General features: G+C 42.8%; 1 protein-coding gene across 7 annotated transcripts in view; it reads left to right on the top strand.

Annotated features, from left to right (window-relative positions):
* Nucleotides 1-6,836, top strand: part of LOC133618812 (phosphatase and actin regulator 1-like) — a 105,018-nt gene extending 98,182 nt beyond the window's left edge. For all 7 annotated transcript variants that reach the window (XM_061979550.2, XM_072915189.1, XM_061979546.2 and 4 more), the window contains exon 12: nt 6,107-6,836. In XM_061979550.2, the coding sequence (XP_061835534.1) occupies nt 6,107-6,122 (16 nt within the window). In that variant the 3' untranslated portion in view covers nt 6,123-6,836. The remainder of the gene's footprint in view (nt 1-6,106) is intronic.
* The last annotated feature ends 5,194 nt before the right edge of the window (nt 6,837-12,030 follow it).

Here is a 12,030-nt window from a genome sequence, read left to right as displayed (position 1 = left end):
CCCTATCTCTAAGGGAGAGCCCCGCCACCCGGCGGAGGAAACTCATTTCGGCCGCTTGTACCCGTGATCTTGTCCTTTCGGTCATGACCCAAAGCTCATGACCATAGGTGAGGATGGGAACATAGATCGACCGGTAAATTGAGAGCTTTGCCTTCCGGCTCAGCTCCTTCTTCACCACAACGGATCGATACAGCGTCCGCATTACTGAAGACGCCGCACCGATCCGCCTGTCGATCTCACGATCCACTCTTCCCCCACTCGTGAACAAGACTCCGAGGTACTTGAACTCCTCCACTTGGGGCAAGATCTCCTCCCCAACCCGGAGATGGCACTCCACCCTTTTCCGGGCGAGAACCATGGACTCGGACTTGGAGGTGCTGATTCTCATCCCAGTCGCTTCACACTCAGCTGCGAACCGATCCAGTGAGAGCTGAAGATCCTGGCCAGATGAAGCCATCAGGACCACATCATCTGCAAAAAGCAGAGACCTAATCCTGCAGCCACCAAACCAGATCCCCTCAACGCCTTGACTGTGCCTAGAAATTCTGTCCATCAAAGTTATGAACAGAATCGGTGACAAAGGGCAGCCTTGGCGGAGTCCAACCCTCACTGGAAACGTGTCCGACTTACTACCGGCAATGCGGACCAAGCTCTGGCACTGATCATACAGGGAGCGGACTGCCACAATCAGGCAGTCCGATACCCCGTACTCTCTGAGCACTCCCCACAGGACTTCCCGAGGGACACGGTCGAATGCCTTCTCCAAGTCCACAAAACACATGTAGACTGGTTGGGCAAACTCCCATGCACCCTCAAGGACCCTGCCGAGAGTATAGAGCTGGTCCACAGTTCCACGACCAGGACGAAAACCACACTGTTCCTCCTGAATCCGAGGTTCGACTATCCGGCGTAGCCTCCTCTCCAGTACACCTGAATAGACCTTACCGGGAAGGCTGAGGAGTGTGATCCCACGATAGTTAGAACACACCCTCCGGTTCCCCTTCTTAAAGAGAGGAACCACCACCCCGGTCTGCCAATCCAGAGGTACCGCCCCCGATGTCCACGCGATGCTGCAGAGTCTTGTCAACCAAGACAGCCCCACAGCATCCAGAGCCTTAAGGAACTCCGGGCGGATCTCATCTACCCCCAGGGCCTTGCCACCGAGGAGCTTTTTAACTACCTCAGCAACCTCAGCCCCAGAAATAGGAGAGCCCACCACAGACTCCCCAGGCACTGCTTCCTCATAGGAAGACGTGTTGGTGGGATTGAGGAGGTCTTCGAAGTATTCCCTCCACCGATCCACAACATCCGCAGTCGAGGTCAGCAGAACACCATCCTCACCATACACGGTGTTGATAGTGCACTGCTTCCCCTTCCTGAGGCGGCGGATGGTGGACCAGAATTGCTTCGAAGCCGTCCGGAAGTCGTTTTCCATGGCCTCACCGAACTCCTCCCATGTCCGAGTTTTTGCCTCTGCGACCGCTGAAGCCGCACACCGCTTGGCCTGTCGGTACTTGTCCGCTGCCTCAGGAGTCCTATGAGCCAAAAGAACCCGATAGGACTCCTTCTTCAGCTTGACGGCATCCCTCACCGCCGGTGTCCACCAACGGGTTCTAGGATTACCGCCACGACAAGCACCAACTACCTTGCGGCCACAGCTCCAATCAGCCGCCTCGACAATAGAGGCGCGGAACATGGTCCATTCGGACTCAATGTCCAGCACCTCCCTCGTGACATGTTCAAAGTTCTTCCGGAGGTGGGAATTGAAACTCTCTCTGACAGGAGACTCTGCCAGACGTTCCCAGCAAACCCTCACAATGCGTTTGGGCCTGCCAGGTCTGTCCGGCATCCTCCCCCACCATCGCAGCCAACTCACCACCAGGTGGTGATCGGTAGAAAGCTCCGCCCCTCTCTTCACCCGAGTGTCCAAAACATGAGGCCGCAAATCCGATGACACAACTACAAAGTCGATCATGGAACTGCGGCCTAAGGTGTCCTGGTGCCAAGTGCACATATGGACACCCTTATGTTTGAACATGGTGTTTGTTATTGACAATCTGTGACGAGCACAAAAGTCCAATAACAAAACACCACTCGGATTCAGATCCGGGCGGCCATTCTTCCCAATCACGCCTCTCCAGGTTTCACTGTCGCTGCCAACATGAGCATTGAAGTCTCCCAGTAGAACGAGGGAATCACCCGGGGGCGCACTCTCAAGTACTCCCTCGAGTGAATCCAAAAAGGGTGGGTACTCTGAGCTGCGGTTTGGCGCATAAGCGCAAACCACAGTCAGGACCCGTTCCCCCACCCGAAGGCGGAGGGAAGCTACCCTCTCGTCCACCGGGTTGAACTCCAATGTGCAGGCTCTGAGCCGGGGGGGAAACAAGAATTGCCACCCCAGCCCGTCGCCTCTCACTGCCGGCAACGCCAGAGTGGAAGAGAGTCCAGCCCCTCTCGAGAGAACTGGTTCCAGAGCCCTTGCTGTGCGTCGAAGTGAGTCCGACTATATCTAGCCGGAACTTCTCCACCTCGCGCACTAGCTCAGGCTCCTTCCCCCCCAGCGAGGTGACGTTCCACGTCCCAAGAGCTAGCTTCTGTAGCCGAGGATCGGACCGCCAAGTGCCCTGCCTTCGGCTGCCGCCCAGCTCACATCGCACCCGACCTCTATGACCCCTGCTATGGGTGGTGAGCCCATTGGAGGGGGGACCCACGTTGCCTCTTCGGGCTGTGCCCGGCCGGGCCCCATGGGGGCAGGCCCGGCCACCAGGCGCTCGCCATCGTGCCCCACCTCCGGGGCAAATTAAAAACATTTTCTTGAATAAAAAAGAAAGTAAAACAATATAAAAACAGTTACATAGAAACTAGTAATTAATGAAAATGAGTAAAATTAACTGTTAAAGGTTAGTACTATTAGTGGACCAGCAGCACGCACAATCATGTGTGCTTACGGAGTGCACTAATTGTAAGTGTATCTTGTGTTTTTTATGTTGATTTAATAAAAAAAATTTAAATGAAAAAAACGATACCGATAATAAAAAAAACGATACCGATAATTTCCGATATTACATTTTAAAGTATTTATCGGCCGATAATCTCTAGTTTAAATCAATCATCAGTTTCTAAACACATGCATCATTTGCATTCCTAGTATGATCTTCATTTATTAGCCCACAAAACCTTTTAACAATTGTATCCTGATTAAAAAGCTATTGTAAAGCATATTTTCAGAGGTTATGCATATTTTACAGCATGTTTTAAAGAGATACAATTAAAAAAAAAAAAGACTTCTGGGTACATTCCGAAGCAGAACCTCCAGGTTCTGTAACAGCTTCTTCCCTCAGGCCGTAAGACTCTTGAACGCACCATAATTAAACTATCCCCTCAACTCCCCCCAAAATGGATTAACTCGCTGGAATAAAAAAGACAATATAACATACATCCATAAATGTGGACGCATGTGAAAAAGTGCAATATATTTATCTGTACAGTAATCTATTTATTTATTTATATATATTTATATATATATATTTATTTATTATATGTATATATATATATTTATATATTATTTATATATATTTATTTATTTATATATGCACCGTATTGCTTTTTTATCCTGCACTACCATGAGCTTATGTAACGAAATTTCGTTCGTATCTGTGCTGTAAAGTTCAAATTTGAATGACAATAAAAAGGAAGTCTAAGTCTAATTATATTGATCAACTAACTCAGAATTGGATGTTTATTTAAAGGGCTTGAGTAATCATTTTGATTGAAGGTACAGTGTAATGATAGACAGGGAACCTTTTAGTTGGCTATTGTTAATGGCCGTGCGGGAAGTCAGAACAGCGAATGCTATTTCAGAAATAAGGTGTCGGAAGTCGTTTTCACTGAGGGCCACATCGCAGTCATGTTTGGCCCCAGAGGGCCGCTTCTAACAGTGAATACTATTATCACACAATTTTTTAATGCATTTTATTTGTAGATTTTGTTCAAACTAAAATGTAAAAAAAACATGGTAAGTTGCAATAATTTCACCTCAAAATGTAGTGTATATTACTGTAAATGGAAAAACAGTACTGCTGTTTTTATGGTAAAAAAAAAAAAAGGTAGCTCAGTTGCCAAAATGTTACTGTAAAATGTACATTTGTTTTACTACTGTAAATAGAAAACCCTGCATTTTTACAGTAAAATTTTGGCACCTGAGCTGCCAGTTTTTGTTTTTACCGCAAATCAACAACTGTAGATTTTTCGGTGTATTACTGTAAATGCCAAAACGACACCACAGTTTATTACAGTGAAAAAAGTACTGTTTTTTTCATTTAGAGAAAAATGCTGTAAATTTCACAATTTTACCATGAAATCTATTGCTACTTTTACATTGCACAATTTGATGGATAACGGGTCTGAGGGGGGCAGGGTTTGGTGGTAGCGGGGGTGTATATTGTAGCCCGGAAGAGTTAGGGTTACAAGGGATTCTGGGTATTTGTTCTGTTGTGTTAAGGTGCGGATGTTCTCCCGAAATGTGTTTGTCATTCTTGTTTGGTATGGGTTCACAGTGTGGCGCATATTTGTAACAGTGTTGAAGTTGTTTATACGGGCACCCTCAGTGTGACCTGTATGGCTGTTGATCAAGTATGTCTTGTAGTCACTTTCGTGTGTATGCAGATGCCGCATACAACATGTGACTGGGCCGGCACGCTGTTTGTATGGTGAAAAAGCGGACGCGTCGACAGGTTGTAGAGGACGCTAAAAACAGTGCCATCACGGCATGTCCATAATGTTGTTGTCCGGGTGAAAATCGGGAGAATGGTTGCCCCGGGAGATTTTCGGGAGGGGCACTGAAATTCGGGAGTGTCCCGGAAAAATCGGGAGGGTTGGCAAGTATGGCTTTTGACTATATATAATAACCATAAGCGGTCGGACATGGGCATTAAAATTTAGCTGATGTGGGGCAAAGGGTAGGAGCCACAGACAGTTTTACTGCGTAGTGTGCTTGCAGGGTTGCTATAGCGACATCCAGTGGACACATATAGAACTGCCGTTTCTTTTATTAATAATTGCATATTTGGCAAACTCATCTGCCGTCAGACAAATACCAGCTTGGCAGTAATGTTTGATTACAAAAATGCTGTCTGTAAGACATCAGCTGTAACAGTAATGAAACTGAAGTTATTGTTTTTTTAATAGTATTTATTTATTCATTTGATAGGGAAATCATAATACAGGTAATGAGAAAACAGACACTTTTCTTAGTGTGTGTGTGTGTGTGTGTGTGTGTGTGTGTGTGTGTGTGTGTGTGTGTGTGTGTGTGTGTGTGTGTGTGTGTGTGTGTGTGTGTGTGTGTGTGTGTGTGTGTGTGTGTGTGTGTGTGTGTGTGTGTGTGTACAAAAAAGAAGAAATTACACAAAAATAAAAGTAAAATAACACCCCATCCCACCTCCTGTCCTACATTTCAATCACAGAGGGTAGCAATGTAATGCCTTCCTATTCACCACAAGCAGATAGTGAATCACAATAACTTACTATAAGGGGGGGAAAAAGGTAACAACAAAAATAAAAATCACAAGCATACAGAGAAGTGTCACTGAATAAAAACAACAACAACAAAAAACAGAGTTGAGGTAAGTGGAAAGGTTCATTATCAACAGTGAGTGTCACATTTATCTTACAGTCTGTTTAATTTAGCTATGTAACTAATTATGCAGCCCCAGGTCAAGTCTAATTGTTTTGGTGTACACCTCAGATTATATTTAATTTTCTCTAAATCTAAGAAAAACATGAGGTCTTTAGGCCATAGGGAGGCCTTGGGGGCAAAATGTGATTTCCACTCCAATAAAATCCTTCTTCGCGCTATTAATGATGCAAAGGCGATACTATCCCTAAAAGTCTGCTTAATTTTTTGATAGTTTGGTGCAGTTCCAAAAATAGCAAATTCTGCACAAGGCGTCAATTTAAAATTTAGTGCATCTGCAAGATGTTAAAAAATATTAATCCAGTAGGTTTTCAGACAGGGACATGACCAGAACATGTGTGTCGTGTTTGCAGGAGTCAATTGAAACTGAAACTGAAGTGTTTTTAAACAGCTTTCCTTCTTGTCTTGTTTCAGGTTCCACAGACCATAGTCAACCAAGCAGGGGTACAACCTTAAGTGCTGGACAGTCAAACGGTGCCCACTTTCTTCAGTAAGGCCATGTTTTCAGAAATGCCCCCACCCCAAATAAAAACACCCACCCACTGTAGTAGCACATAACGATGACTCCAGTTGATCTGCCGCACCTCATCCTCGCCCCCTTTTGTGGAACTAGCTTGACTTCCAAAGTTCTCCAGGCTGAGCTCTCAGGCAGGTGCTCATTTTTTTAATTTGATTTTATTTTTTAAGTCTTCAGAGAGTGACAGAACATTTCCTCAGTGTCAAAGTCCTTCTCAACGGCGACGTCACTCCCGAGGGAACGCCGTGTCGTGATCTCATCCGCCACGGGATCCATTTAAATGTGCAATAGTTTACTCCACTTCTTTCTCTTTTTTTTTACCTCCCCGATGCTAGAGCGCCCTCTGGAGTTGGACCCGTGTACCTGACTTCTGTTCTTCCCTTTGTGCAATTCTCACTGTTGTCATCCAATCGCTTACTGTGAATCAAGAGGGCGTTTTTTCCCCCCCTGCTCTCAAAATGTACATATTGTTTATACGGAACAACTCGGAAGAATCACTTTCAGCCAAATGTCCTTCACTTGTGTCAGAATGATGTACATGTAATGTAAAAACTGCAGCTGACATGTTTTGTATGTTTTTTTGTTTTTTTGATAGGCTGTTTGAATGGAGATGTGAATTAATACTAAGACATGCCTTCTGTGTTATTTTCTCTCTCCAATGATTACAGTAGTATGGATCCTCTTAACCTGCAGTTTATGACACACGTTACCTTTTAAACTCATATTCTTTTTATAAGCAATATAGCCCTGGTTTACAAAGAAAGGGATGTACCTACAGAATGCTTCAACTCTTTTCTTCCATTCTTTGCTGTTGTCTCCACTGAGCCAATTCACTAGTTATGAATATTCATCACACGTAAAATAACTTGCACTGTTAAGAAGCCCACTGTCTCTTTCTCCTAGAGTATTCAAATACTAATTTTTACGGATTTACTTGGATTAAGATTAAAAATGGTCCGTTACCTCATCAGTGATGGCGAGATGACCTTGATTAAAAGTTGCAAAATCAGTCTGATGCCTCACTGATGTTAAAAAGTGGGCTATTTTTATATTATTTTATTTGTTTTAATTGATGTAGTTCAACACGGTATGAATTAATATCTCAACGCAATACACAACACAAAACGTGCACGAGGTTTTCCCGTTTTAGCTGGATTTAAATAAGGAAAATGACCTCAGTAATTTTTCGGAACATTTACAGATTTCAAAACGGTTTTTTTTGTTGGTTTTTTTGGATCTCTTTTGGAATACGGAATGCCATGTAAAGGATACATAATGCCTATTAAAACCCCATTTCTCAATGCTTGTCCATTGTATCATTTTTCATTACGCAAATATTTCTAATATTGCAAAAATAACTTTCACTTTTTCCACATTTTATTATGTTCCAGCCTTATTTCAAAATGGAATACAGTGATTTTTGTCCCCCATAATGACAATGTGAAAAGTTTTTTTTTTTTTACTTTTGCAAATTTATTTTAAAAAATTAAAAAAAAATCAAATGTACATATGTATTCACAGCAGATTTTGATTAGATGATTGGTTGTTCAGTTGTAATACATTTGCAACAAAAAAAAGTCACATTATGGGGTATTGTTTGTAGTATTTTGAGGACAAACGCGAATTTATTCCATTTTGCAATAAGGCTGTGACATAAAATGTGGAAAAAGTGAAGTGCTGTGAATACTTTATAAATGCACTGTATAGGTAAGTATAGCTGTACTGAACTTAAGAGTGTTTTGAGATAAGAGCTATGTCGGGGCTAATTGTTGTGCTTTAAGTTGCACACACAATTTTGAGTTCCAAGCATCCCCGACATTAGTTGGCATATAGTGAATGTCACAGTGAACCCTGTAAGATCAGCCCAAACCACCCGCTCTTACTTGCTAGCATTTGCTTATAGCTAGATATGGACATAACTTTGTTTTCCAATGAAGGAAAGGGAGCATGTGAGCGTGAAAGAAACGTTGATTTAAGATGCAAGTGTTTTGAGTTAAGAGCTCCGTCACAGAACCAATAAGGTGCGGTATTGAGTCTACTGCAAGAATGACACAACACTAATAAATCTGCAGTTAAAGGGGAATTTTGCCTGTCGTTCACAATCATTATGAGAGACAAGAAGACATGATTTTTTTATTTTTTTTTTAGGATTTTAAAAATATTAAAAACACTTGGACGATGTGGCTAATGGAGTCACTGTTGTAGCCTTCAAAACCCCTGTGTTGTCCTGAAGTCAATTATTATTCTTTACATAATTACTTGATAATACTTTTGTATTGTTTACACAATGTGCAAAGACATATATAGTGACTGCAATGTTTTAATTTGGAGCTAAAGTTGCTTTTATTCCTTGTACGCTATGATAGGTAAACAACACTTGGATGATGTCACATTCGCTTAATTACTTCCTGTTGGTTGACTTCCGGTATTAGTCGGAAAGCAAGTCGTACAGTTTGCTGTCCTCTGTAATAATCTCTGTTGCCACCCTACACAAAGCAGCGTAGAAGCAATACCGTAAGTTGTCTTTAATAAGTTAAGAACATGTCCGACATGGTTAAAAAAGTGTAATAGTACCGATATGTTGAATAGACTTGTCGAATTAGATACAACGTGTTCAAGTCATTCAGGCAGACGAAGTCTCCCTCTGCTGGACATTTTGAGACATTACAGCTACATTTTGTATGTCATAGACTAATATGTACAAAGGCAATAAGTATGTTTGTAATAGGGCTGGGCGATATGGCCTTCTATTAATATATCGATATGTTTAGGCCATGTCACGATACACGATATACATCTCGATATTTTGCCTTAGCCTTGAATGAACACTTGATGCATATAATCACACCAGTATGATGATTCTATGTGTCTAAATTAAAACATTCTTGTTCATACTGCATTAATATATGCTCATTTTAAACTTTCATGCAGAGAAGGGAAATCACAACTAAGTCAATTTACCAAAACTGTATTTATTAAACAGTTATTAAGCAGTGGCACAAACATTGATGTTATTTCCAAAACAGAAAGTGCAAGATTGTCAGAGACATTCTAAAACAAGCTATTAGTGCACTTTTGTGCATGATGTCACTAAGATGACTTATCAAAACAACACTAAATTAAAGTGCAATTTTTGTACAGAACGCCACTACAATAGTTTAAAACAAATAAAGTGCACTTTTGTGCATGATGTCACACAAAATATTTCAATAACTGTCAAATAAAAATGAGCTGCATAATAAGAAATCAAATAGTGTATGTCCTTCGCTATGTGGTAGGTTCCTGCGGACGTTATCTCCTTCTGTTGTTGACTACTTTTTTCATACGGTGTTGATCCGGAAATGGTTGCTTGGGCATTTGGGGAGTTTCAAGTACTCTTCATTCTCTATATATAAGTTGGGTTTTTTTTTTCATAAAAAATACAATCATGTGTGCTTACGGACTGTATCCCTGCTGACTGTATTGATATATATTGATATATAATGTAGGAACCAGAAATATTAATAACAGAAAGAAACAACCCTTTTGTGTGAATGAGTATGGGGGAGGAAGGTTTTTTGGGTTGGTGCACTAATTGTAAGTGTATCTTGTGTATTTTATGTTGATTTAATAAAAAAATTAAAAATAAACATTTTATATATATTTTTTTAATTCTTTGTGCGGCCCGGTACCAATCAATCCACGGACCGGTGGTTGGGGACCACTGGTTGGGGACCACTGGTGTAAAGCACGTCACCACTGGATTCTAGAGCAGTGGAGACGCGTTCTCTGCAGTGATGAGTCATGCTTTTCCATCTGGCAATCCATTTTGACTTCAGTCTCTTCCCTGTTTAGCTTACCTTCTTGGGTAGCGTACAATGCGCGTACTTTGGCGGATTTTGCTTTCGCCCTGACAAGAGCTGCACTTAAAGTTAAAGTACCACTGATAGTCACACACACACTCGGTGTGGTGAAATTACCCTCTGCATTTGACCCATCCCCTTGTTCCACCCCCTGGGAGGTGAGGCGAGCAGTGAGCAGCAGCGGTGGCCACGCTCTGAAATCATTTTGGTGATTTAACCCCCAATTCCAACCCTTGATGCTGAGTGCCAAGCAGGGAGGTAATGGGTCCCATTGTTATAGTCTTTGGTATGACTTGCTGAGGATACTGATGTCTTGCCGCCATACTTGCCAACCCTCCCGATTTTTCCGGGAGACTCCCGAATTTCAGTGCCCCTCCCGAAAATCTCCCGGGGCAACCATTCTCCCGAATTTCTCCCGATTTTCACCCGGACAACCATGTTATGGGCGTGCCGTGATGGCACTGCCTTTAGCGTCCTCTACAACCTGTCGACGCGTCCGCTTTTTCACCGTGCCAGCCCAGTCACATGTTGTATGCGGCTTCTGCATACACACGAAAGTGACTGCAAGACATACTTGATCAACAGCCATACAGGTCACACTGAGGGTGGCCGTATAAACAACTTTAACACTGTTACAAATATGCGCCACACTGTGAACCCACACCAAACAAGAATGACAAACACATTTCGGGAGAACATCCGCACCGTAACACAACATAAAGACACCAGAACAAATACCCAGAATCCCTTGCATCCCTAACTCTTCCGGGCTACAATATACACCCCCGCTACCACCAAACCCCACCCCCCCCAATCTCCCGAATTTGAAGGTCTCAAGGTTGGCAAGTATGCTTGCCGCTCCCACTGTGACTTGTCGCCATGTCGATAACTTAAAAAAGCCAGAACTTTTCTCTTTCACTTCCGTGTTCTCATAAGTCGTGTAGAAACGCGACTCAACACGGAACCAAACCGGAGTCAATGAAGATAACGTTGTTTTAAGCTTGACCATTTGCTTGTAACATTTCTTCATAGACATGACGGTGAAAAACTTAAAAAATAAAGAGATACACATATAGTTATTGTTTCTGTACATATTTGCATAGTAACTACGTTTTCTCAAATAAATAGTCGACATTTTTTTTATATGTTTGTACCATGTTGTATCATATATGTATATTTTATTTTTCCCAAGATGGCGCCGCTGTAGTGGCTGCTGGTGGCAGGAGCTCTGTGCTCTTGTGTCATCCTTTTGTGTTCCTGATGTTTCCCTCTTGTTTTCATGTGGGGTTTTTTTTGCCCTTTGGTTCGGAACCCTTTGGAACTGTGTGACAAGGGGTGGCACTTTCGTGACTTCTGCTGTGCTTTTTTGTGAACTTCTGGATCTGCCTTCCGGGAGCCTTTTGGCCATGGAGACCAGCTGCTGGCTCTCTGCCACACCAGAGTCCGTTTGGAGAGACTGGAGGCGATGCGGATGAAGAGACAGGAGCTGGCGCTGAGCGCCAGGACGGACAGGCTTATCAGTGTCTTGGCTGAATGAGCAGGTATCGGACACCTCGGTCTCCTTAGACCAGTGGTCCCCAACCTTTTTGTAACTGCGGACCGGTCAACGCTTGAAAATTTGTCCCACGGACCAGGGGGTATTTTTTGTTTGTTTGTTTGTTTGTTTTGTCATAAAAAAAAAATACAATCATGTGTGCTTACGGACTGTATCCCTGCAGACTGTATTGATCTATATTGATATATAATGTAGGAACCAGCAATATTAATAACAGAAAGAAACAACCCTTTTGTACGAATGAGTGTAAATGGGGGAGGGAGGTTTTTTGGGTTGGTCCACTAATTGTAAGTGTATCTTGTGTTTTTTATGTTGATTTAATAAAAATAAAAAATATTTTTTATTTTTTTAATTCTTGTGCGGCCCGGTGGTTGGGGACCACTGCCTAAGACGCATCCTCGCTCATCCATGCGGACTGGACACT

Source organism: Nerophis lumbriciformis, linkage group LG19, assembly GCF_033978685.3.
Source record: "Nerophis lumbriciformis linkage group LG19, RoL_Nlum_v2.1, whole genome shotgun sequence".
NCBI lineage: Eukaryota > Metazoa > Chordata > Actinopteri > Syngnathiformes > Syngnathidae > Nerophis > Nerophis lumbriciformis.
This window is presented reverse-complemented; position numbering and strand designations above follow the sequence as displayed.